This window comes from Patiria miniata, unplaced genomic scaffold, assembly GCF_015706575.1.
Source record: "Patiria miniata isolate m_02_andy unplaced genomic scaffold, ASM1570657v1 HiC_scaffold_16, whole genome shotgun sequence".
NCBI lineage: Eukaryota > Metazoa > Echinodermata > Asteroidea > Valvatida > Asterinidae > Patiria > Patiria miniata.
This window is the reverse complement of record NW_024037054.1, coordinates 7,582,822-7,608,962: the sequence shown is the minus strand read 5'-3', so window position 1 is coordinate 7,608,962 and position 26,141 is coordinate 7,582,822. Positions and strand designations below refer to the sequence as shown.

The 26,141-nt window shown below is 42.1% G+C and overlaps 1 protein-coding gene across 5 annotated transcripts; it reads left to right on the top strand.

The window, feature by feature from the left end:
* The first annotated feature begins 1,852 nt into the window (after positions 1 to 1,852).
* LOC119722854 (nuclear receptor subfamily 4 group A member 2-like) lies at positions 1,853 to 23,306 on the top strand. Of its 5 annotated transcripts, none has more exons than XM_038193232.1 (10): positions 1,853 to 2,294; positions 6,373 to 6,727; positions 12,105 to 12,205; positions 16,245 to 16,430; positions 17,204 to 18,486; positions 18,732 to 18,861; positions 19,138 to 19,301; positions 19,731 to 19,933; positions 20,180 to 20,358; positions 20,615 to 23,306. In XM_038193232.1, exons 4-10 carry the CDS (start codon positions 16,325 to 16,327, stop codon positions 20,869 to 20,871), a joined length of 2,322 nt encoding a protein of 773 aa, XP_038049160.1. In that variant the 5' UTR covers positions 1,853 to 2,294; positions 6,373 to 6,727; positions 12,105 to 12,205; positions 16,245 to 16,324; the 3' UTR covers positions 20,872 to 23,306. The 5 variants fall into 5 exon arrangements, with proteins under 5 accessions (XP_038049160.1, XP_038049162.1, XP_038049163.1 ...); XM_038193234.1 differs by lacking the exon at positions 1,853 to 2,294 and adding an exon at positions 2,352 to 2,424; XM_038193235.1 differs by lacking the exons at positions 1,853 to 2,294; positions 6,373 to 6,727 and adding an exon at positions 8,226 to 8,532.
* Positions 23,307 to 26,141: the final 2,835 nt, after the last annotated feature.

The window sequence follows — 26,141 nt, the reverse complement described above, 5'->3', positions numbered from 1 at the left end:
AAGTTGATACATACAATTACTATACTCTGTCTAGGGAAAATACTGGAGAAGTAAGTGCCTGACTTTTGCTTGTAAATCGTGTAAAATTTACCAAAACGTTCGTCTTCCCATGGTGGTCATGATGGTCTGCTCATCGCCATGTTTGTTTACAAAGTGACGTCACGAGCATTTTTTTGGTCAGGCGTTTTCGCGGTGCACTGAGAACATGTTTCACGTCATAGCTATGACGTCAGAAACATGTTCAAGGGCCGCCAAAACACAGCCCTGATAGTGGTCAACGAGTCGATTGTAAGATCGACATAATGACGTATTATAGGGATCAACCTTATGCAAATATCTATACGCGCGTACCAATAGGGGGCTGCGTTGAGCGTGACGCATGAGTGTGCAACAGAATAGGTCAATCAAACTGAAGGGGAAGGTCACAACCAAGGCGCACACCATGTACGCGTGGGTCATGTCTTCGGTCTACATTTCCGTGGGCAGGTTTGACCCTGGGTCACTGAACAAAATCTGTCCAATGAGGGCTCAAGAAACTAGAGGTCACCCGCAATTTAGATAGGTTGTTGAGTACGAGTGTATGAGCCCAGTGGTGTAAATCTGTGCCGGCGAGTGGGGCGGAGGGAGAGGGGGGGGGGGGGGGCTGGACACCACATTACACTAGGGAGCGCTCTTCAGGATATAGATGTTTATCAATATGTATACTCGCGCTTACTTCAAAACGGCGCATTTTAAAAGCTTTTGTACTTTGTTTCTCCACTTTTCAGTGCTATTGAATACATTTTCAATGTTGGGATTTTCGAAAATACCTCGAAATCCGCAATTTTTTCCTCTCATTACAAAAAATTGGGGCGGGGGGGGGGAATGATTCGGCCCACCCCCCCCCCCGGTCTAAAAGGGGGGGGGGGGGATACATACCCCCATTCCCCACCCCCGGGATTTACGCCACTGGGTGAGCCTTTCATAGGGCGGTGGTCTGGGTACGAGTGAAAAGCATTGCCTGTGTGCATGGTAGAGCGCCACTAACGGCGAAAGCAAACTGTGTCATACTGTATAAATATGCGCAGGGAATTCAGTCAAGGGACTCATATAATTCATGCATTATGACATTACTTACCCCATGACAACGGGCATTTTATATTACCATTCTGCATGATAATGGTGTTTGATAACATATTTATGTTATTTATTAACAGGGATGGCAACCGGCCATCTGCTCTGTTGCTATGCAGAATTGTTGAAATAGGCAAAGGAGCTGATAAAAGCCAGTTCCTTTGAGTAAATAACGGCGATTTTTTTTCACCAACATAATAGGGTCAAAGTCGCCGTATCAACAACACAGAATAAACGGGCCATTCCTCAGTATACATAATTCAGTACAAGTCATGTTCCATAAGCCTTTGGTAGAGTACATATTTACAGCACTAAATGTTATGGTTTTCAATTGGACTTATTTTTCTCGACAAGGTTTAATTTTAACCGCGATTTCGGCGACCCGCCCGCACCTTATTATATAAATTATGCATATTTCCTGGCGATATATCTGGCATTCACGCCCGAGTGTATGTACGGAGCTATTGTGCGCGTGGCGCTGTGCGTGTTGCCTGACTCACGCGTCCTGGCGGGAAATTAATAACTACCGGTTTTTAAAACTGCTGCTCGTTAATATTACGATGAGCAATACGTGTGGCTTGATGTGATAGCGTCAGTGGTATAGTGGACCCTGCTTAAGGCACCCATCCCGCGTCCCTTATATGGCGGGCGAGGTAATTATCTCGTGCGTCAGGGCAGATAACGAGCGGAGCTATCAGTGACGTAGATACTGACGAGCTTCTTGACGACGGCCAGCGACCAAGAGGGGGGAAAATCGAAGGGGTTTGACGTAGACAGTGACGCACAAAGGACTGGACGGCGCGACAGTGGCGGAGGCCTGGGCTTGTGTGCGCCTGGCACGTCAGTGCGGCCATAGCATCACCGAGTCGCTGCCTGTATGTACTCTCGGCTCGCATTGGCCGGAATATCCGGTCGGGTGACGTCTGCGGGGACGCCGAGCCACCGAAGGATAGGACCAAGTGCACCCACCACCTCGTCCTTTTTCCATTCTTACCAAAAAAGCAGAAGAAAGATCTACCAGTCGTTTCATATGACCACGGTGCTGCGGACCGGACAAAACCAAGCTCTTGCTCTGCCGCGTTTTTTTCCCTTCACTTTGACTTTATATGGAATCGAGTTTTACGCTGGATTGAATAACTGCATCATATCTTGTGGATTTATATTATATTTTGCAAACAAAGGTATGTCTTTTGTCTTTTTTGTCGTCTTCTCTGAACACCATTCAAATGTTTCTTGTTTCTGTTCTTTCTTTTCTCTAACTTTCTAGTTCCTTCACAGGTTGTCGCAGAGCTGGACAGTGGATCAATACTGGTAGGTATACACAGTAGTACAACTACCAACTGCAGTGCGCACACGTACACGGGGTTGAATACTCGAGGGTGGTCAACCAAAGATGAATGCAGTTGTGCTAAAATGTCTATTATAAACAATTTTACCCTATCTACCAGTATTCAGCTGGGCGAAAAATATCACCTTATTGTTGTGTCACACCTTTTGGATCCGGTACCGAAACAACCATGAATCGAATTATGTTTATCCGACCCCATTTTGTGCTCATGTGGTGTGCATTATATTGTTCGAATCGTCACACACACAAAAGTTATACCATTTTTATTGGATGCTGTACCCTTTTTGCTATAATTGTTAATGTGCCGGCAAGCACCGGTTCTGCTTTACTTTCGAAACGCGCTTTACGTCAGCCTTGTTTTCATGACTTCGGCCTGATGTAAATTGCATTGTCCTTTTTATTAAATCTTCCCTTTCGGTCGTTAAATTAAATTGTCATTTGTACCATGAATTGACGGCGTCTGTATTGTTATGCAGAGGGAAGGCTAATATGATTACTTCTGAACATTTTACAATACAATAAGCATGAATAGCAGAACCAGTGCACTTCAATGTCCCATCACATTGACGTGCAACAACTGCAAAACTCCATTTACAGCTTGAGTTCTCCTGGCCAAACTGAGTACAAACCTTTGCGGGTGAAACTACCTGTTAGTCCATTCGTCAACAACAGGACATAAATGTAATTATACCATAATTTTGAAATATGACCAAACTTTTTCAACCTGCCAAAAACATCTGCCATCATTGTTTAGTCATGCATTTCATGCATGTTTTGATCTCTATCCAATTGAAGTTAATACCTACCGTTCAGCAGCTGACACGCTTTGGTGTTTTAAATGTGCCAAATACACCGTGTAATTACACATCCTTCCTGGTGTAATTATTTATTTTAGTGAAGCATGTAATAACTCTTCATAGTAGCAGCGAAGCTTGACCCTCAAAAAACACAATAATTTATACAAAAACGTTGAGTACCGACAATGAACAACTGACACGATTTAGCTGAACTCCGATCGCAATACCAATTTGATGAAAATGTATTCAGCACCAGATGTAGTTACTAATTAGGGAGAAATCTTCATTAATTTTGGATCATAATGATTGTCCGTCCAGCTGTTTACAACTCGTTATGCATTATGCAAAAGTTCAGAGAATTAGTGATTACTGGAGAACATTAATGCTGACATTTAGATTTGCAAATTAGGGTGTACACATGTTGAATTAATTTGCGAGACACTTTTTTTCCGGATGAAATCAGAAACGAAAGTTGAAAAAGGGATGAAAGACTTTTGCGACTTTCGTGTTTACCTATGCTTTCTTGGTAACTCGGGAAAACCGATTACCGAGTCTTCCGTTGACTTGCCAAATGGACAACTGATTAGGCAAAGTCCCTTTTGGGAGTATTGACTGAAGTTGTAACAACAAATTCTTCAACAAGAATTAAATCGAGACAGTTCAGAGGTAAACAGCTCTTCAGTTAATTTACACGTACAATTGACGATGATATATTTGTAAATGGTTATAATTGCTTTCGTGGGCATGTCGAATTGTTTCGAGAATGTTTATTTTGAATACATCAACAGTTTTTGGTAACTGTTACATCAAGAATAATTATACACCTTTAAACGTGTTTGAAGTCTAGCTTTTAGTGTATGGTAAATGTAATCATAAAAGGAATGGCATAATCAAACGCTGAACAAAGAAACAATAATATTTCACTGCTCAGTGACTTATAAATATTTCTATTCTATATAATGCACAGGAATATACCTAATTCAGTGACCTTAAAATTGCCTAAATTTAAATGGAGACTGAAGAACTGTTTACGCCACTATTCATAAGCTGGATCGACCGAAAACAGTCTGCAGCTATTTCCTATTCCAATGAGATGTTAATTATTGCGTCCTCCCAGCATGGCAAAGAGCAGAGACGGACCTATCGCATGACAGCGCGCAACGAACGTCAGTGGATGATTAATACGGACAACTCAACGCCGCTTCCTTTCTGCCGAGCCCGCGCCATAATGAGCCGCCTACGTAAGCTCGCTGATCAGGACCGGTTGTGTGACGCACACACAGGCGAGGATGCTGCTTTATTTTCAGATGCCCGCGCTCGCAGATCCCTCCTGTCTTCTGATTAAATGGGGCTCGGCCCTGGCATCATCAGATATTCAGCCAGCTGATGACGCGTTTGACGCGCTGGCAGCGCGCCGTTCCCGGGGTATATTCGGCCGGTATGTAATTACGGCAGGACGGGCTGACGTCAGAGAGTAAATCAGGAGAAGCTTTCTGGCCTCGGTGCCGGTTGATCGTGCGAGCTAGGCGGCTATATTAAGAACGGCTTTTCAATCCGTGTGTTCATTGGCCGAATACGGACTGCACACGCGGAGCTTTCAGATTTCTTCTCGCACAATGATAGCTCGGCTATCAACCTGGTATATGCTAGCGCGCGGTATAATTAAGAACATGTGAAACAAATACTACAGATGCTTGATAGAATCTAGAAACAAACTTCACATAATCTTGATCAGATCTACATAAAGACACTTTATAGGCAAATTCAGTGCATGCTTCATTTAACTAATTGTACCTCATCTGAAATATAAGGCAATCTAGAAATAAAAAAAAGTTCAAATAATATTTCTACCAAAAGAAAAAAGTAAAAATAAAATTGACATTGAAAAATTTGATTTTAAATTTCGAAGCCTCTCGCTACAAAGAAACAATTTTCATTGAGATTCTTTTGTTTTTAAATAGCCTTGTTCCAAAGTAAAAACAGCGATATATAAAGAGATAAACTCATTCTTAATTACCTCAAAATCTCAAATGTCTTACCATTGAAAATCATTTGAGTGATTTGAAACTATTTGCTCTTGGCACGTTCTCGCCAAAACGAGGCCGTACTTGCAAAAACAAAGATTCGTCCACGTAGTTACTATGCATGGTTGCTAAGCTATTACGTAAGAGCCCGCGCTTGCACGTGTAGCCTCGATTTCAATCGACCGCGCAAAGAGCCAATAAGCTTAAGTTGAGTATGCATTCCGGCAAGGTGTTTGTGCACATATGGAAATGAACTTCGTTAATGTATTCAATTACATCATGTTGACGTCTTCTTAATTAAAACAAACACAGTCAGCCATGCACCAACGGAGAAAATTGCACTGAATTTACCATGGTTAGCACTAAATTAAGTTCATCTTACTTAAACAAAAATAATGACGCAATCGTTAAAATGAACCTCCGAAGTCAGATCTTTGTGTTCTGCAAATGAAAACAATTGGTGTCGTAATATTGTCGATATTACGATATCCGCATGATCAAATTCGTGTCGTCTAATCAAAACCAAGCATTCCTACTATACCCTTATACCTTTAATGTCTTATACTGTTTACAGCGTCAGGGTACCATGCTACCGCTGCTAGCACTCAAATGTGAGCCATTTTTGCTTCCAGCGAAGATGAGAAATGCTTGAATTTTTCAAGTACATTTCTATAAAATTGTTCTGCTTAATCCTCGTTGTTTATTTAACAGGGTAAACCAAATGATGTGTTTCATATAGTTACAATCATACAGCTATGAAAAATGTAAAAACTTGGTCACTTTTAACTTACCTTAACGCCCGATACATCGTCACGGAGTGTTGAACGGAAAGTTTTCTGCCTTCAAAAAATGCAATTTTTCGTCTGAAAAATGTCCACCGAGTCCGCGCGAGAGTATTCACGTCCTGTCCATGCCCACTTTGCCTGCAGAATGCTCCCCTGGCTGCCCGTGAACAGTCTAGAAATACTCAAGATCAGTTTCAGTTTTTGCACGTGGCCACCCACGCTTTTATGAAACGGCTTTATGTAACGCCACAATTGGTATTCATGCGATTCAGCTCTTTCTATTTTGGATTCATTCACTCTTGCAGGAAACCGGAGTCATCCCGCCTTCTTTATGCATTTCCCTGAGTTAAATATGGAACTTTGCAGACGCGGGACTATGGAGAAAGCCGCGTCCCGTCAGCGTTGGAGGAAAACCGGATGTTTGGAAAAAGACAGCCGTGGCGGGCAAGGGTCGACGGATCAAAATACGCACAGTTACGCGGGAGCTGAAACTGAATATTTTGTGTTTGATCCTGGATGACGAACTCTTCCAAGGGGATTTACGAAATTCGGGATTACAAAATATTTTTCTTCGGGTGGACAAACGTAATCACTTGCCTCAACCGATTGTCTGCATTGTTTTTGTTTACCCAGCGCTGATGGCCCACGTGGAGAAATGAGGTAAGCGATTTACGTATATACGAGTTATACCAAAACATTTCAAACTGCTACCAAAAGAATGTGAAAGTTTGTTCTTTGAAACTTGAATAACATCACTGTAAACAAGGGGTGGTTCTTCATGACACAAACTATGCCAGAACTGCTCCAAAAGTTTATAGAATGTAAAACATCAGAACTTTTGAGAAAGTGTGCACAGTTTCTTCGGAACATAAATGGTATAAGCAGTGATTCAAAGAAACGCAGCATGTTCAGAGTTCCATTAAGATGTCATTATAAATGCATGCTATAATGGGTTTTTTTTAAGTTAGTCTAATTGTTCCAAACTAACAAAAGTAATTGCTTCCGATCCTTTCATACAGAATATCAAACTAAAATTAAAATGAGGTACGAAACTCAATTTTGTTATAAATTCACTGCAATAGCTCTCAAAAATCATAAAGAATGACCACAAAGCTGATTGCATGAAGTATGCACATATGTGCCAAACCAATGAAGAAAAGGTATCTATTTTGTCTCGGGGAAAAGAACTTTTTTCCAGATGAAAATGAAACAACGCACTTCTTCACTAAAACACGAATTGTGCATAACATTTTACTTAACTTTTTTTTACATTGCTATACCAAGATGAACCTTCTGTACTTTAGATTCAATGATTTCTGCTGAACAGTTCGCTTTCATTCGAATATGAATTAGCTTTGGTGTACAACTTGCACGGCTTTTTATCGCTGTACGAATGATACCAATCAAACTAAACACCATAGTATTCCTTATAGAACTTTTGGAAATCAGAAATGGTATACATTAAAAACAGAAGTTTCAAATCTCTATACGACTTCTTCAATACCGTGCATATAGGCTTTAATTGATTACCTTGGTTAATCCTCAAAGACTAAAGCTTTTCAAGTTTTCTGGTCTTGGTGCTATCATTAACCTTGCTTTTTGCTCCTCCAACAAAAAAAAAGACAATGAACGTAGCCAAAGAAAAGTTTACCAAATTATCACTGACCCATGCTCCAACTTTGCTCGACCAAAAAAGGGTCATTTTGGAATGCTATCAAAACGCTATTCATGAGAGTATCTACAAGCACAAAGGCCATTATTTTACAGATAAAAATCGATCAAAAAATGCTCGCACCGTACTTTATCTGGTTCATAGAGCGATTTGTTTGAGAAACGGTAAACTATGGACTCTTTTGCAAACAACTTTTGGAGTGATACGGGCGCACCCTCGGTCCCTTCCAAACCTTGGATCCCTGGACTTACGTCATCAACCTAGCAGCCCCTCTTCAGCATTCCCCGGTTGCTCACATATCAAAGCTCCAGGGTCCGGCCGGATGACGTCACATACACGTCATAGCGGCCCGATAATGAGTCTGTGTTTCCGTATTTGGCAGCGACCGGACTTGGTCGCGCTTTAGCTCTGACGTCAAGCGAGCCCGGCAAAACCTTGCAAATCGGGGGGCCGCAGTGTAGCGATTGGCCGTGTCTAGTGTGTGTGTGTGTGTCTGCGCCCAAACTATCGTGAAAATACACGCGTTGGGACCATTGGTCCGGAGACAGTCTTGCAAATACCAGGTGCGTCTTTGAGCCAGCGCACGCACTCCGATACGTCATACGCACTGCGTGATGATGAATACGAGCCCGGACTATTGGATATAGTTGAACGAAACACCAAAGACCAACAACAGTTATTATTGCCGTCTGACAAAAGGACAATCGTTTGCGGCTACCCTGGCTCTATGTACTTTGGATCGCTTTGGATATTATTGTTTTTTCTGCCCACCGACGCAGCCAACAACATTTCGGTATGTTAACTCAACTTCGTTTAGATTCTTTTCTCCTATTCTGAAACAACTTTCGGTTTGATACTCCAACGGTCGTTTGGCTAGCTGTGGGGCTAATAACCAATAAAAACTTTTTTCCTTCGAATATACATTTCATATTCATGAAATGTTATCAAACTTAGCTTTGCTGCCTTCGAATTTGGCACGGACTTAATACAGTTTTCTCCTTACAACTCTCGACCCAACATGGAGAAATGCGCCAAACTCTTTATCTCCACGGAAGCTAAACGATTATATATCCGATGCGCTGCATTCCCACTGCTATTCTCCGTATTCAGTTATTTAAAATTTCGGATGTGGAGAATCATTTCACGCACATCTCTTTGGTTATTTACATCATTACCCAACTGTACTGAAATCCTCATACATTATTCCAGGGTTGATCCTTGGTTTTTTTTCTGCGGATGGGGGGGGGGGGGGGGGGCCGCATGCTTTGATACCTTTATAGCATTAGTTTCTTAAGTGACGTGGTTCTTTTGTAACGTCCCTCGGCAGAAACAGAGCTACCGGCGACGAAAACAACAAGTTCTGTTTAAATTACACTAAACAAACTCCAGTCGCTTTCGTAACTAAACTTATGCGAGCAAATTTAGTTTTCTGTCTTCTTCGAAATAAGAACTAGTTCGCAGGTCGCAGGACCAATCATAAGGTTGTTTTTGGCGATTTCCGCTCTCTGTGAATTTCCAAATTGTTAATGAAAAAAAAAAGCTGTGTGTAGAATATTGCGTCTTAATGTTAGACTAATCAATGGTCGCAAAACGTCAATGTTACAAAACTTTGTCTTCTTTATAAATAAGCACATTTCGATACAAGTTAATTAAGGTAAGGGGGTTGCAAATCTTGACATTTATGAAAATGATGAGTACTTTTGTTCCGCGGTCAGTCCGGCTCACATTGCTTTTACAAGCAAATCAAGTCATTGTGTAAAAAAAAAAGAGCAAATTGTGATATAAAATTAATGTGCTGTCCAGTTCACTAAAAGTTTTAAGTTGACCTTAAGTTTTAAAGAAAAGGGGTCCCAACTTGAATTACATCATTATTTTGCATTTGCGGTGGTGTTTAAGTGGTTAGCATGCAAACTATGTTACTGGTAAAGTGCACTTGGTATTTTACTATATGGTTCTTTTACTAGAGGGGCTAAACTAACTTTTAATAGAGGGGGTGGACTTGCATTGTCTTGGTTCTAAGATTTGTTTGCATAAATTCAGCACGTTTGATGTCCGTATTCCATTACATTGCAATTTTGTTTATGCATGTTTGCGAGGGTCGGTGAAATTAACACCTCTACCAATTGAAGATTTTTGAGAAATACGATTATCAATTATCATGTGGACCTCGCGATTTGGGGGTTAAAAATCCAGTAGTAAACATCGCCGTCATACCGCTATTGTCTGCCGACGGTTGTAGCAAGACGGTCGCAACGCCGCAAAGTTCATTCATAAAAAAGCATATACGTAATCGCGCGCTGTCCGCGTAGGCGTCGCGCAATCACTCGCGCGCCCGTAAACCCAGGCAAACATCATATTACCAGTGTTTGGGTCAATGGTTGGGCGCGCAATTTAACAGGTTGTTTTGCGACAAAATTTCGGTAAATATTTTCCTCATTAGAAGGCGGGCCCCGAATATGACACTGTTTTTGAAGAAGACTTTTACCCAGCCGATCTTTAACGGACAAAAGGCGGTACGCCTTGGCGTGGGAAAAACTGGGACACAAAATAACAACATTTTGCCGCATTAACAGTTACGAACTAATGAAAATGTTGCACAATAATTCGGAGTGGATCTGATACCCTTACGAAATATGTAAACATTGTTTATTCGTTCGATCAAAACTAATCACTTTTTTTCGAAAAGCATTTTTCAAAGTATGAGCTCGCTGAATACATTCTTGAAACTCGCGTTAAGCAATCTTCAAGAAACACTTTAAGAAAATCCTCAATCTAATTAGCATTGCTTTCTTCCGGTAATGAACCTTCATAAAAGTTACTCATCCTTTCTGTGGTTTAACATTATTGTTGTTATTTTTTTTTGGGGGGGGGAGGGTTGTGTAACGTGTTAAATAATCTCAATGAAATCAATGTAAACAACGTTTTGTAACCAAACTTACATTCGGCAGGGATTTCGTGTCCTTCCGAGAATGTGGACTTAAAACAAAACGGAAATAGATCACGGTGCGTCCCAGTCATAAACACAGACGGAATAATAATTTTGTTTCGGAGCATAAACGCGTCGCTGCGAGTCATGCCCACGCGTGTTGAGTGCATAATTGCACCAGTCATGATTGGAAAGAGAATGCATTAAAACAACCGAGGCTACTTAATATGCCTGTGCTGCCCCAAAATAGAATGTCAATATTGGCTGTAAGACTTTCTGTGAAAGCGTGCTCAGAAATATCGTCCGAACCAAAACAAGATCGAAAACAAATTAAGACCAATTCTGGCGCTCTAAAATTGCAGGACGATTTTGGCATCAGTTTGAGGAAAGCGTTCCAAAAAAAATTTGACTGTTCTAAAATTGAGTATTTCTGGAGTAATTCAGCATCCCTTTAGTCAATCATCATTTCTAGAAACAAGTATCCGTAAAAGTATTTTCTTTGAAAAGCAAATGTAAATGCACAAATTGGTGATCCTTTTAAACTTAAGTATTATGGATTAATTGAGGCCCTCTCTTGCCATATCATTGCATTTTATAACACCATTAAAAACTGACAAAAAGATAAGCATTGGGGAATTTTTTTACTTGCAATATTATCAAGCGATCTTCCAGGCGGGTATACTATGCGCAGATAATTTCAAGTCCAGACACACTGAATGCATAGCATGCCTTGGCCAACCATCACGCACGTACTGTTTCTCCCTGGGAAAACTCGAGCCTAATTTGCAAATCCACCCCTCCCCCTAAAAATATCGAAGATATGCCGGTCAGTGTGTGTGCACACAGCGAGATTGTGCCCGTACGTAAGCCTTTGATGTCTTCTTCGCAGCATCACAAAAAATTAATCAGACGATAATCAGGTCATGTAACACGCCCGCCGATTGGTCGACGGCACCCATTGACGTTGTTAGTTATATGATAATGATATGCTAATCACCTGTCTATTTGCTTTCCCTGCTGAATAAATTAAACGGTTCGCGAGGAGCGTGCGTATGACGTCACACGTCGATGAGGCTCTATTCGCGTGTTCAGCAACCATGGGCAAAGGCAATTTCGGCGCCGCTGATTGGTGCGCGCCGAATTTATGGTATGCATGACGAAAATCTATGACGAAAATGTAGATTTGTGACGTCGTTAACGACTGCGATCTGGCGTTCGCGGCATATACTCATATACCTGAGTTCATTGAAATCAGCGTGGCATTGTGTGTTGAACGGATCGGACGGAGAGGGTTTGCTAGCTGTCTGCGGCGAGTTGAGTCGGCTTGGGCCAATACTGGGAAACACACGGCGGCAAAGCCTATATTCTAGACGCTCCACTCAAGAGGGGTGCACGGACAACGGTACTAAGCCCGGCTTTTATTTTACCATCTACTGCAGCTAGCTCGACTGAACTGGGTAACGACCAAGATCCGGGGAATTGCTAGTGTGACTAGAAGACACTGCCGTCAAAGTGGACACTACAAGAACTCCGCGTTCGGGTGAGTCTCCCTGAGATTTCTCTTTTAATCCTCGTTTGGTACAAGCCAAGAATCGGCATTTTTTGGGCAGTATTTCTTTTAAGCAAGATGCAAAGTTTGTACATTTAAAATGTTTTAGTTATGAGTAGCAGATTTTAGTAATTTTGGTGAATACGCGCGATTGTTCCTTTCACCTCGTGTGACCAAGTTGAACGATGCTATCTGTAAAAATCCAAATGCTCGAGTGATTTTTCACACTGTGAAAACTTTTTAGTATTGTGCTATGTACCTTAGCCGATAGCTGATACTTTCCGAAGGTCTTCTTTAAAAAGAGAAAAGAAATATTAATATTTGAAAAACAAAATTCAAAAGATTCAAATATTTACCAATAAAATGCGCGCTTTATACAGGCTGCAGTTTCTCAGCTTAAGATGAAATCAAGATTATAAAAAGTTCTGCAACCTTATGAGATCACTGATATTTTCTCATTAATGCCTTTTGTTGGATTCAAAGTGACTTCAGAAGTTCATCTTCCTTAATTTTTGTAAATTTATAAACGATTTTTTTTTCACCGTGTATGAGTTTTATAACAAGCTTACCAACTTGACATCGCATGCGTTGATATTCGTTCGATTTGAAATGTATTTTGTGAACGCTGTTAGCTCATTCTTTGCTACATTATGAAAACCCTGTATATGAGAAACCTATGACATTTGAAAGGCTCTGAATCTACAATGACTTTCAAACGATTTCAGAAGCTGCAAGTATTTATTGAGAGGCGTTTTTCTGAACACAAGTGCAGTTCTACACCGTGTTCAATGCTTCTTGGAGGAAAATATGATTTTCGTCGTAAAAAAAATGGAAATTTAATACAGAACGCATACTTGTTTAACTAAAACAAAATCATTTTAAAAAAGGCCTTTTTTAAAAATGGGGAAAAAACATGAGCATTTCTTTAATTTTTTGTTACGGACGCACATTATGTACAAAGATAAACTAGAGTTATGCAAATTTGTCGCAAATTTATTTTCCTCTCGTTTGCCGGTTCACTTGCAAATAAGGAACGCATTTTAAAACAACAGCTAAAGAACTGGGAGTCACAGGCAAAAAAAAAACGCGCTAATTCAATCGCTTGCATCAACAAGAAAAGTAGAGAATAAAAAAATCACAAACAGAAATAAATACTTGGAGCATTTGAAATAAGTGTAGTGGATCAGCTGTGCACTTCAGCACTCCTGTGGAGCCGTATTACGCGGCCCCTGGTCAAACCACAGCGGTCAGAGACGATCGGTATGCTAGTCTCACTGCTGAGGTTTATTGCTAATTACGATCCCAAACCACCTTTAATAATGTTTTAAAAATTCAGCGAATTAAGCTGTTTTAAAGCTTTGTCCTTTGCACTCAGAAAAAAATACCCTTATAAATGAGAACATTCTTTTCGTGGTTATCGTATAAAAGATTTCACAGCGTGGTGGCACGAGTAAAATATCTCTCGCTTGAAAGGCCGAAATTTGTACATAAATCATATTCACAGCAGGCGTGTGTAGACGGCGTCTTGCGGGGCAATGCACACAAACCTACCTGCATTAGCATACACGCATCCCGCTCGCACACTGCCAGCCACGGTGTTCTATTTTCGTCGCGGTCGTTTTAAGTGATAACGTTTTCCGCGGTCTAAAAGAAGAGGCGAGTTTGACGTCAGAGCACTCGGGTCCCTGGAGGGTCGGTATGACGTAGGCGGGAAGGCGTTTTTATAGCTTTTGCGCGACTTGGCGGAGGGACGCTATTAAAGCATCGTCGAGAGAATTACCAGAGGAACGGGCCGTGACACTGTACACAGTCACTGCATCATCACAGGCACATCTTCTGTAACTAGACTTTCAATGGGGCCGAGTCTTATTAACATCTTCAAGTTTCTTATTCTTTGGTTACCGAATTGTCTTCATTATTCAAATTTATAGATACAGGTTTTTCTTAAGAAGCATTATGTAGTTGCCGATGTTAATGTGAATACTCCGAGTTCTTAATTTTCAGAGCGTTTTTTTTCTTCAGTTGATTGGTATACACGCATGGTAATTGCTTGTCTCAGTTGACAACTTAGTTTTCAGCGGGTGATGCGCAACCCACATTTTCTGACTTTGAGAAATATGTCTTCTCCATCTGAGGACTTCAATGAAAGAACCAGACTATAATCTACCGAGCAACCACCGGGACCTTTAAGCCGACTTGTGATGAAAAAAATAACGTTTGCTGCGACAGGCCATCTTTTCTGACTTCGTGAACATCTTCTCCAAACCGAACAGCACTTCAATCCAGGAGCGAAAATAGAAGTGACTCGGTTGACTATTATTCGGATCTCAAGTTGACTTGTGACGACACGAATAACTTCCTGTCAAGCGAACTTACACTTATTTAAACCATATACGGACCCCGTACGTGTACAGTGGGTGACTGCATTCAGCGATCCAGCCCGGATCCTTACATATACACCAGAATCAAATAAACAATTCTGAAAATTGGGCTTACGTAGTCGCAGCGGTCTACGGTCACACATCAGCTGTCGTATAACCTACTCTGTATGCGAATTGTACTATCACTGGAAGCACACACGTTAAAAATAACTCGACTACAATGCCGAGTCAGTCAACTGGAAAACGCGCTGCAAAGAGTTGCTAAAATTGTGCATGTGCATTTCAGCTGTTCCGCGAAAAGACCATTGGTGTGTCACAAAGCTGGGACTATTTATATCGAGTGGAACTTAGCCTGTGACGTGTACTGACGTCAAACTAATACAGGGAACTTGCCTAGGGGTGCATGCTGGGTCACAGGGGGCTCATAAATAAAAACCTGGGTAGCATTTCGGATAAAAGGAAAGTTGATCAAAACGCACATTTCCGGGCAACCTTACGGGAAACACTAAAGAAGAATAACTGTTCATATTTGCTTTTGGGAACAAGCTTGGTATTCCTGTTGTGATGACACGGACCTGCCACCTACACTATCATGCCACCGGAACCGGAACGATAAGAAGGTGGCCGAGAAACGCGCGCTCTTTATTCCAGCTATTTTACTCGTGCCACTTGCGAAGTTGCTGCAACAGCAGTCGGAGCGATTTACATAATCGCAGCTCTATTGTGCTCGGTGCGCGCGTGACTCGAATCGATTACGCAATCGCAGTGTCAGGTCAGCGAAACGGAAAATGCGCGCACTTTTCCAGCCAGACCATTCGCAGCTTCAAGCCACTTGCGAAACTGTCGTGCGAGCTACATAGCTCTTTTTCCAGAGCATGAGGCTAGCTTATGAACATGTAAAATGGAAAGTCTTCATATAGCAATCAACCTCAATGCATTTTCTTCTCCTTGCCTGTACACTTTAAATACTACGAAGTTTGCATTTCTTTTCTGAAGCAGTGTCACGTTTTCGCATACTTTACCAGTGGTGAAGTGAACTCTGTACATGGGTACGTCCTAGCCCTTGTATTTCCCGATCACATTGGTAGCTCTCTAAGCCCCGCCTCCATCTATTGTCCACCCTAATCCACCATCGGAAGCACAACCCCAGCTGGAGCCGGCTCCAGGTTTATTTTCGTCACGGCCCCGCGAGTTCCCCGAATGAGCGAATCGCCTCACTGCACCACGACGTCATCAAAGCTTGGTATATGTACTTGGCCCCGGCGCGAACCAGCACCAGTTCACTCACGACTTGCTCTGGAGCATGTCCCATTCGGAGAGTATGTTTTACTAGTTTTGCGCTTACATGCATTACTTTTGTGGGACGAATTACATTAGATGCATTCTCTCTTTACTTCCAAAGAGTGAACAGTTAACTCTCGTCGGGTGAAAAATTTACTCGATCTGACTAAAACTAGGGATGAGACGATTTGCAATGAAATTCGTTTGATCGAACAGATCAACTTTTCGCTCGTGTTTCGGTGCGAGTGATTAGTTTTTGAAATATTTTTAATGGCAGACGATTTCACCTTTTTTTCTCTGGAACGGTCATTTTGGAGTAAGATCTTCCAACTTAATCCACTCTCTGTTATTTTTCATGTGATCAACAGGTTGGTTGCGCTACAGGCAGACAGTGCTACGAGCATCTGAACACTCCTCCAGTACGCTCGACGGTAACACCCAACGCAGAATGATGCTGGTTGGGCCGGCTACGGCGACGAACTACCCCATGCATTCACAGGCAGGTCCGTCCATACTAAACGTGGATTTCGCCGACATCTTTGACTATCTCCAAGGTGCATGATTTGTTCATTGTTTTTAATTAGCTTTGTAGATGTCTTAAAAATGTCTTTGTCTCCCCCTTGTCCATCCAGCACCCCTATTTAATAATTTAACACGTGTTCTTGCGTTGGGTTGGAATGTGTTTAAAACCATCTGCGCCGTTCACTGTATTTTGAATTGAATACTCCCATCGTCTTTGTCATGTTTTTTTTCCATTTTCTGTTGCAAAAAAAATGAGTTGTTGCAAAAGTTAGGCTATCTGGCATGTTAATCACTACAGACCCTGCATTATTAGAAGCACATAGTGCCATGTATTGATCCTTGTCACCTTGCACCAAAATTGAAAAAAAAAAATTAAAAAAATAACATTTGCTGATTGTTACGTTGGGTCAATTGTCTCAGTCCCAAAAGTGTGGTTCAATAGATGTTTTCCTCATCGTTTTGTTTTCATATCCCCCTTTTTGGTTGAAAAGCTGCTTTGCTCATTTTAAAGCTTTGTGGATTTGGTGATGTGCTCGTTGCCATGAAATGGCAAAACATTGCTTCAATCTGTTGAGATCAATTGTGTTACACCATTTACAGAAAACTGCATATTACATTAGGTTTACATGAATATAGTCTTGGTGTCTTTTCAATGGTTGGTTCGCCAGCAGAGTCGTTTTAAAATATTCAACTCTGCCCTTTTCAGATTTTTCAATTGACATTTTGTTAATGATATGCCAAGGGTGAATTCGCAGATGTAAATTAAGTCGGTTCCTTTTCCCCCTTGTCCGTCTTTCCCTCACAGAATCCGCAGATCCAAGCACAGACACCCCGTGTACTTGCGGCGTTCAGGTGGATGCGGAGACCAGCCAGGGTTTATCGAGTCCACTCAGCCAAGCCAGCAGCTCCGGGGTCCAGGATTCACCCCTGCCGCAGCACCCATCGGCCGGCCACCCGAGGCCAGTCATGCCCTCCTACGTCGGCAAGATTGAAGTCATGCCCGCTGGATTCGCCCCCTCGGAAGCCGCTTTCCAAGCCAGCTACGAAGCCGGCAACTTGCCTCTGCCCAGTTTCCAAGAAACCTACGGGAATTTTCTCAGTTTCGCCCTGGACCGGTCACCGTACGGCGAAGATAGTGAGTACGCGTCGCTCACGCCACTAGGCGGCGCCGCTACTGACGGAATGGAGTTCTCAGTCATGTCTGACGCCAACCAGAACTTAGTCAGCTCCGCTATGTTGCCTGTCACGTCATCGTATAACGCCAGCGAAACTGAGACATACCATCATCCCCAACAGCAGCAACATCATCCACAACAACCACCACAACCACAGCCACAGCCACAGAATCAGTACAGCAGTCATCAGCAGCGGATCAGCCCACGAACCTGCTCCGTCAGCTCGCCAGTCTACACTTCAGCTCCACAGCCGGCTAGTTTCCAGTACAGCCTATCTCAAGCCGACACCCAACCGTCCTACTCGGGTCTGGGCAGCGTCAACTACCCCCGGGATCCGATCCCTCCACCGCAGCCACCAGCCCAGTCCTACAGCGGTTACACCGGGGCGAGTGGCGGGCAAGGTGTGTCCGGTGTGTCGGTCCCCGAGCCTCCCCGCAGCCTAGGCTCCTTCCCGTCCCCCACGCCGCAGGGGTGGGCAAGTGAGCTGGGGAATGTGGGCGATGAGTTGGGGATGCCGCCTCACACCGTGCCGCCACCGCCTCACCGCTCCGTTGTCATGCACTCGGAACTCTCCGCTCCGCGCTACGACAGTCTAGACATCAAGCCACTCCCGTTACCTTACCCCTCCGTGTCCATGGGTGCCAGCATGAACCCACCACCGCCACCTCCTCTCTGCTCCAACCAGGGAACCATGCACATGGGATCTTCTCTTCGAGGTAGGAAGCCAAACCCCATCCAGCTCCCCATCTGTACAGAGTCCGCCTCTCTACCGAGCGCCAGTCATCATCATCACCACCATCACACGAAGGGCTCACCGGGCCACGAGGGCATGCTTTGTGCCGTGTGCGGTGACAGTGCCGCTTGCCAGCATTACGGAGTCCGCACCTGCGAAGGCTGTAAAGGCTTTTTCAAGGTAAATTACATTTCTACACCGACAAATTTGAGAAATAGTGTGATTTTTCGAGAAATAGTGATGACCATTTCGCTCACTAAATGCCATAAGCTGACCAACTGTTTAAAACAAAAACCAAAAACAACGATGACTTTAAAAATCAGTTTCCTTTGATAGAAACAAACGCAGTCATTTTTAACGTTGTACAACAGGGATTGTATAGTGAATATCGGCACTAATTGTATTTTTTTTCTCGATACTTGCAGCGCACTGTCCAGAAAAATGCCAAGTATGTCTGCCTTGCCACGAAGAATTGCACGGTAGATAAGCGTCGACGAAACCGGTGCCAGTACTGTCGGTATCAGAAATGCCTCGCCGTCGGCATGGTCAAAGAAGGTAAGACAAGCCCCTAATTCTTCTTTGTTCTATAGTTTTGATTTTATAGAAGTTACAATGTTTGAAATCAAAACGATCCAAGAATTCGTCAGTTTCAAATGTTCAAACTACTTACCCAATGTACGAATCGTCTCGAATCTGTCTCATTAATACATCTCGCAAACCTCGACGAACGATCTGCTACTTTGTTGAAAACATGCAACAAATCTAAATTCCTTCAGAACGAAAGTCAGCCGACAAGAGTGTAATTTTTATAATCTTGTCTTTCCTCCACAGTTGTTCGAACAGCGAGTTTGAAGGGTCGTCGCGGTCGCCTCCCGACAAAGCAGCGACCGTCACACGATGTGTCGCCGCCCTCACCGCCCATTAGCCTCATCACCGCACTGGTCCGTGCTCACGTCGATGCGTCACCCGCCAAAGCCAACCTCAACTACGATCAGGTGAGTGTAGTTATCAGAGCTGGACGGCTCGAATCACGTCTTCAGGACCACGGACTCAGATAGTATTTATCACTTGAAGTGCTGGATCACTGAAACACCGCCCTCAATGTCCTTTTTTAAATTAAATCTTGCGCTGTCTTGGATATAAGAACCTCTGACGTGGACTCGCAATGCAGGTTCGACTATTAAAAGCACGCTGAATATCACTTCTAGCCAAACACTTTGCCTTTTTTTATTGACTGAAGTCAGACGAGCAAAGAAATTAGTTTTGACTTGATCGTTGCCATTGAAGGGACTAACACCTGACTTAAGTAGAGATGTCTCCTCAATTACTCTTCTCGTCAAAATGATTGATTGAAGCAAAGTTCTTAATCATCCAGCGATGATGTAACTTTGTATTAAATCTTCTCCACTGGTTATCACCAACAGTTCCAATTGCCAGACGTCAGCAGCAGCCCGCCCTCAACGACAGATCAACTCAAACAGTTCTACGACAACTTCTGCTCCTCCATGGAGGTGCTGAGAGCTTGGGCGCGTAAGGTGCCGGGCTTCAGCGAGCTGTGTGAGGAAGACCAGGAGCTGCTCTTCCAGTCATCTTGTCTTGAACTGTTCGTACTCAAGATGGCCTACAGGTGAGGACAAAACCCACATGCTTTCACAAGACATCTCTAGTACTTGAGAACACTGACTAGCGAGTGGGAATTAGTGAAAAGAATCAAACGCTGACAATTATTATGATACAACTTCTACATGGAGAAACAAAGTAATCTCATGTTATCCTTGGGAGTACTGTCTTGTACCACAACGCATCACAAGCTGAAGACCATTGAAGTACTCAAGTGATGTACTCATTTCTTTTCTCTCATTTCTCGTGACAGACTAAACCAGAACGACAACCTCGTCATCTTCTGCAACGGCAACGCCCTGCACCCCCAGCAGTGCGAGCGAGGCTTCGGTGAGTGGCTTGAAGACATCCGGGCATTCTCCAAAGTTCTGTCCTCCCTGGAGGTCGACATCTCGACCTTCGCCTGCCTGTCTGCTCTGGTTCTTGTAACCGGTAAGTTACAGCCAATAGCTGAAGGGCAAAACTTATTTTTGAAAGAAATTTACATCTCCAAATGCAAACTCGATCACAAAGTCCATGCCTGAATTCAGTGTGTAGAGAAGGTGCTACCCTGCTGCATATTTACTTGGCACATTACAATCATCTGCTTTAAGACATTGCAGATGATTTCAGGTAGTGAGCTTTTTACTATGTTTCAAGTGCACACTTTCAATTTCCTTATTTTTCCCCTGCCTTTTCCCACTAACAGAGCGACACGGAATGAAAGACCCCGCCAAAGTCAGCCAGCTGCAGAACCGCATCATTGGCTGCCTAAACGATCACGTGACCTTCAACACGTCTGCACCGAATCGGGCCAACTTCCTCTCGCGCATCCTTCTCCAGCTGCCCGAACTGCGCGTGCTCAGCCAGAAGGGCCTGCAGAGACTCTACTCGCTGAAGGTGGAGGGCGCTGTCCAAGCTCCAGCAATGGTAGAGAAAATGTTCCAGCCCAATTTACCATACTGAAATCTCACGACACCCAGACAAACTGAAGTGCTTAATGTTATGTATAAATATGTACCTACTCACAAACATCTACAGGTTAAAAACACATACGCTTCAATATGAATCTCACTAAAAGTACTTAAAACCAGAGAGATCTTGCGTCAAAACACAAAGATTTTTTTTTTATATTTGGCATCCAAATGCGGATAATCTGTTATATGAATATTTTTGAGTAAACCAAAATTTCAGATTTGTACAAAAAAAAGCGAAAAACTTAATTGTGTAAATAAAAGGACCGGAGTGTATCCATTGAATGGAATGTAGCACAACGATCGTACTTATAAAAAGAAATGCTGTGATGATCATTTCAGAACTGGCTTTCTCGGCAGCTGAAATGAAACTCTTCTTATTTGTTGAGTTAAATTGAGAGACAAAAAAGTGCCTGAAATATCAAAAGGCAGGAATATACATTAAATTATATTTCTGAATTTCGGGTGAATGCAATCACTGCTTGGTGGAAGTGTAAGCTGCGATTTATAAACCTCTTTTCTTTACAAGAGTGGCCCAGCTAAGCAGTTGGTCCTCTGTTTTGTTTTTCCTTTCCACGCGCGATTTGATTAAAGTTTCCACGCCAAATTTAAACTGTGAAACCTTATGCAGTTTTATTAATTTATTTGGGGAAAGTGGGATGGATTAGACTCGTTGATTGTATCCATACCCTACAGCCTTTCTTTATATCATTTAACTTTTAATTTTCAATGCATTTAATTGACCTACTAATGCTGCGGTGGCTGAATTTCTACTGTGTAGTAAACGTTGGGGGAAAGTATAGTTAAGTAAAATGGTTTCTTAAGAAGATGCAAGAAAAGCTATGAATGGTTAAGTTAGCACACATATTCAATTGTGTTGCCTGACTGTCAGTGTCTGTGTGGCTCAATGCCACGGCTCCTAAACTGCCAATCGCGATGTACAAAATGTCTATTGAAAAACTTACGACGTCGTGTGTGCCGTCACATCGACGTCATCACCTGTAATTACTTGTTTCTATGGAAATATGTAAATTGAACTTCACCGAAATTGTATAAAAATAATGTCGCACCAAAGTGTTCAGCCTATGTGTGAAGTGATATTTTGTCCGCACTGAAACATATTCTCATCACAGTGGATTCAATGTCTAACATTTTCTAAGTGTTTTTAAGAAGTGAACTCAAGATATAGGTTCATAATTTATTATAATGTAAAATGTTGTCATAAAAAAACCTAAAGATTACTCACGTAAATTTATATATGGTCTTACCACCGCACTGTCAACGAAGATGTTTATCTTGTCGTGTATATTTACATACTCAGATATTTCTGCACTGATTTTTTATACTGCATTGTCATAGTAACAAAGGTGTGTTGTGTCGCCGGGAAAAAAACCCACTCCCTTTTTTCACATCAAATGCTTGTTCCGGGTTAATTTATTCTGTCATGTGTCTGGAGGTGTAATGTGCAAATGGCTTAGTTGACAGTCTTTCAAAAATTTGGTCACGAAGAATACTTATTGCATCCCATGCATCACCTTGTGTACAATTAACCTTTCCTGCAATGTTTCTCGCAGTAATGCTTACTATACCAACAACTCAGTTAAATTGTTTTCACATTTATATTTAAAAAAAATAATAACTTGCAACGTACAGTAAGCAGGGTGTTTATTTTGTACATATTAAAATATTACCGTTATTTTACGTGTACATTATGTAACATACGCAGCCAGTAAATTGGTTGGCTCTGTCGGCAATTTCCTTCTTTTTTTTTTAGAAGCAACAGTGAAATTGATAATGAAAATTATTGGAATGTTTTTGCAATTTTTGGGTGTTTGTCTGTTCGGTATGGATGTACATTCGTTCGATAGATTTTTCTATATTTACCGCCTAGGGATAAAGATTATGATCAGTTTGTTTAATCGTTGGAGAAGCGGAAGGGACTTACAATTATGTCCCCTTGAAGTTGAATTTCGATGTTATTATTTTGATTTTAATTGTCATTTTATACAGTTGGAAATGTGACAAACTAAAAGTACATTGTGAATTGTGAAGATGTGAATTTTTGGTGTAATGTGTACCCAGTACCCAAAAGTAGCCCCTTGTGATTTCTGAGTTGAGTTTGATTTGATTTTAATATCGGTGCTATCTTGCCAGGTGTATTTCGTACGTTATTATTTTTCAGTTCGTTGGCAACAGTAAATCGTATTTTAAGAGTAGGCACGGATCATCACAGTCTGTTTGGATTGGTTCTAAAGTGCTACAACGAAAAAACGTAGTTTTTATTGTGGATGTTCGTTTAAAGATTGTATTCCCCCTGTGGCCAAGCTAAACACCTTTTCCCCTTTTCGGTGTAAAACGTACTGACTGTAAAAGATTTTATATCAATGTTCATCTGACACTTGAATAAAAACAGAAACGAAAAATGTACATAGATGGTGTTTATGTCGATTTTTCTTTCAGATTTTTGTTTGACTTCTAGGATTGCAGACGTGGACATGAACAAACAAGGAAAGATTTGCGCGACACCCCGTGAATAATATATCCTCTGAGTTGTGTGGTTCTGAGAACCAATTGTTTAAACTCTTGTGGATCCGGGAAATTTAAATTCCAGATTTGTTTGTGTATCGTTTGTGCGCGCGTAGTTTTACAAGCTTTTTTTCTTTATTCATGAATTAAACTTTGTATAACCTTTACAGTTTGTGAATCCTGGGAATTTAAATTCCAAAACCAACCTTTGAAAGGTTACCCACTTCCTTGCCAATATTTATTTTTTTAAATGTCTCAATGCAGCTGGGTGGGAACACACAAAACTACGAATGACGTCGAACATTTGAGTACTGTTTAACTCCGAACAATTAAGCTTTCCGGGAATTCACTGTAAGGACAATGCTTTGGACTTTTCAACCCCCAGGTTCAATAAAATCTCAATGCACAAGGATTCTCTCTAACTTTTTGGAAGAGTAAAAGTCAACCGACTCGTCATTCGTCATCCATTTCTCACCTGCCTCGGAATGCGGATCTGGGCGAGGGAGGCAGGCAGTCCACACACCCCCGTGTACCGCAAAAACATTTGCAAAATCATGCAGGAAAAAAGGAGCACATGCTTGCCCCCCCCCCAGCCAAAGCAGGATCCGCCCTTGAATACAACACTGAACAATTGGTGGCGCTTTCCAATGATCAGTTAGTAATAGTGCAGCATACAGGACCAAAACATGTACGGGTCGCTATATGTATGGAGCTATCCTTTTTATAGCTCCATGATACATGTATGCATCCCCAGAAAATAAGTAATACACCTACCACGTTGTTTTGTACTAAACTGTGTACGGCCTAAACTTTGGGTCACCGTGTATCTACGGGCCCGGTTCCTATAAGATTCACTTTTAAATTATTTGACCAACCAAACTAGTTGGCGACATTAAGAACATGTATGTATGTCATAGATAAAGGGCAGGGTTTCGAATTTTTGAGGGAAATTTGTGGGTAAAATGACGATGACAACGACAAAACGCAACACTAATATAAAGATGGCGATCACTGCACGATGTACCGTGAGCTCGCAAGTCGCGCTGCACGGCACCAACAACCGACCGTATACCGTGCAGAAAAATCGTAATTAAGAAACTGTTCAAAAATTACCAAAAAGGTGTCATAACATTGAGAGAAGTCTGCTTTAGGCTGACAATTAATGTCATTCTATAGCAATACAAAAAATCTTGATTCTAATTTGATCGAAACTAAACAGGGGCCCTACACTACACGATCGCCAAACTTAGTAGCCTACGAGTACCAGAATTGTGAATACAAAACAATTTTTTAAAAGGCAACTTTCTCATTCAATTCCAAACCGTAAATATCTCCCTTACCTTATATTTGACAGGAAGACTTCATCGGTACAAGATAATGGTGTGCATTTGAGCTTCCAGTGTAATGTCACGAGTTGTCAGGCAAGACACCTAGAAGACAAAATGGCGGACGGTCGCACAAAGTTGACACCCATGCAGCCAAGCCCTCCGGTCGGCGGGACTCTTGTACAAAACACCTTGGGTTATCATTCCAAAGAGCGAAGAAAGTTACACTGTTGTAGCTCAGAGTAAAGCATTTTGGCAGTTACGAAGTTCCAAATGCATCAGCTTGGAATTAAAACGTCATCACCACTCACCACTGCTCCAAACAGGCATTGTTTCTTACATAATTACACCACACCTAAAATTCGCCTTTCCACGGCCGATCCCGCCCGAACACAACGTCTTTACGTACGTGGAGACAAGAAAGTAAACACATTCCGTTGGTATCAGAAAAAAACTCCAAATTGTAGCTTAAAAAAGGCACTTCTGAAAAGCTTTGTTTAACACACAAGATAAGCTCACTGAGAAATGTGAGAAATGTACTGCCATTTTGTCTTCGTCTACAACTTACAAGTCAGTCACAATCTCCTTTTATTGTTGGAAACAATACTCGTACTGCACGTGCGTTCTATTGTTGTAGCCAGACGGTGGCATTTCAAGTTCAACGCGCCTCTAGGTTGGGAGAATTTAGGGCTCTCTTTAGAAATTTAATGATGTAGTAATTATCAGTATCTCCCTAGATGTCCAAGGGATGATGGCCGACAATACGTAGGGCGGGAAACGATTTTTAATCTGTCGCCAAAAGAAGTTTTATTCACATGCTGTATGAGCTGGATTGTTTTTCTCACTGAAGCTTGTACAATTGAAATAAATCTATATTCATTTGTTCTGGAAGATAGGCCTATTTGACAGTAGCGACAGATTTGCTCAGAAAATTTAAGTTTCTGAGGCAAAATTGAACATCATGCACAATTTAGCTGTACCAAACAAAAAGTGTGGTTCATATCTACAAACAAAGGCCAAAAAAAAAAAAAAACTCGGTCTCTGGTCAGACCAAAGTTCCGGAATTGATGCAGAGACGCGGTTTTTGTTTTGTTTTTTGTTTTTTGCTTCCCCCCCCCCCTTTTTTTCAAGCTTGGATTGTACAGACAGGGTGGGGTACTATTTTTGCTTTTGTACATTGGTGTCCTCATGTACATTGGTGTCCTCGATAATTTGCCTTGGTGCCCTCGATCATTTGCCTTGGTGCAATCCCCATTCCTTGCACTTGGTGCTCCTTGGTACAAAAATTTGAGGCGGTGCAGCAATCGAGGCAAGGGCGGATCCAGGGGGGGCCAAAGGGGGCCATGGCCCCCCCCAAAACGAAACCAATTTTTTTTTTTTTTTAATGTGACATCGTAATAAAGGCAGGCAA

What these genes read in the sequence shown, in the direction of transcription:
- LOC119722854 (XM_038193230.1), top strand. An exon ending in CATCTTTGACTATCTCCAAG is followed by an intron (nt 16,431 to 17,203) that starts GTGCATGATTTG and finishes TTTCCCTCACAG; the next exon opens with AATCCGCAGATCCAAGCACA. An exon ending in GTACTCAAGATGGCCTACAG is followed by an intron (nt 19,934 to 20,179) that starts GTGAGGACAAAA and finishes TTCTCGTGACAG; the next exon opens with ACTAAACCAGAACGACAACC.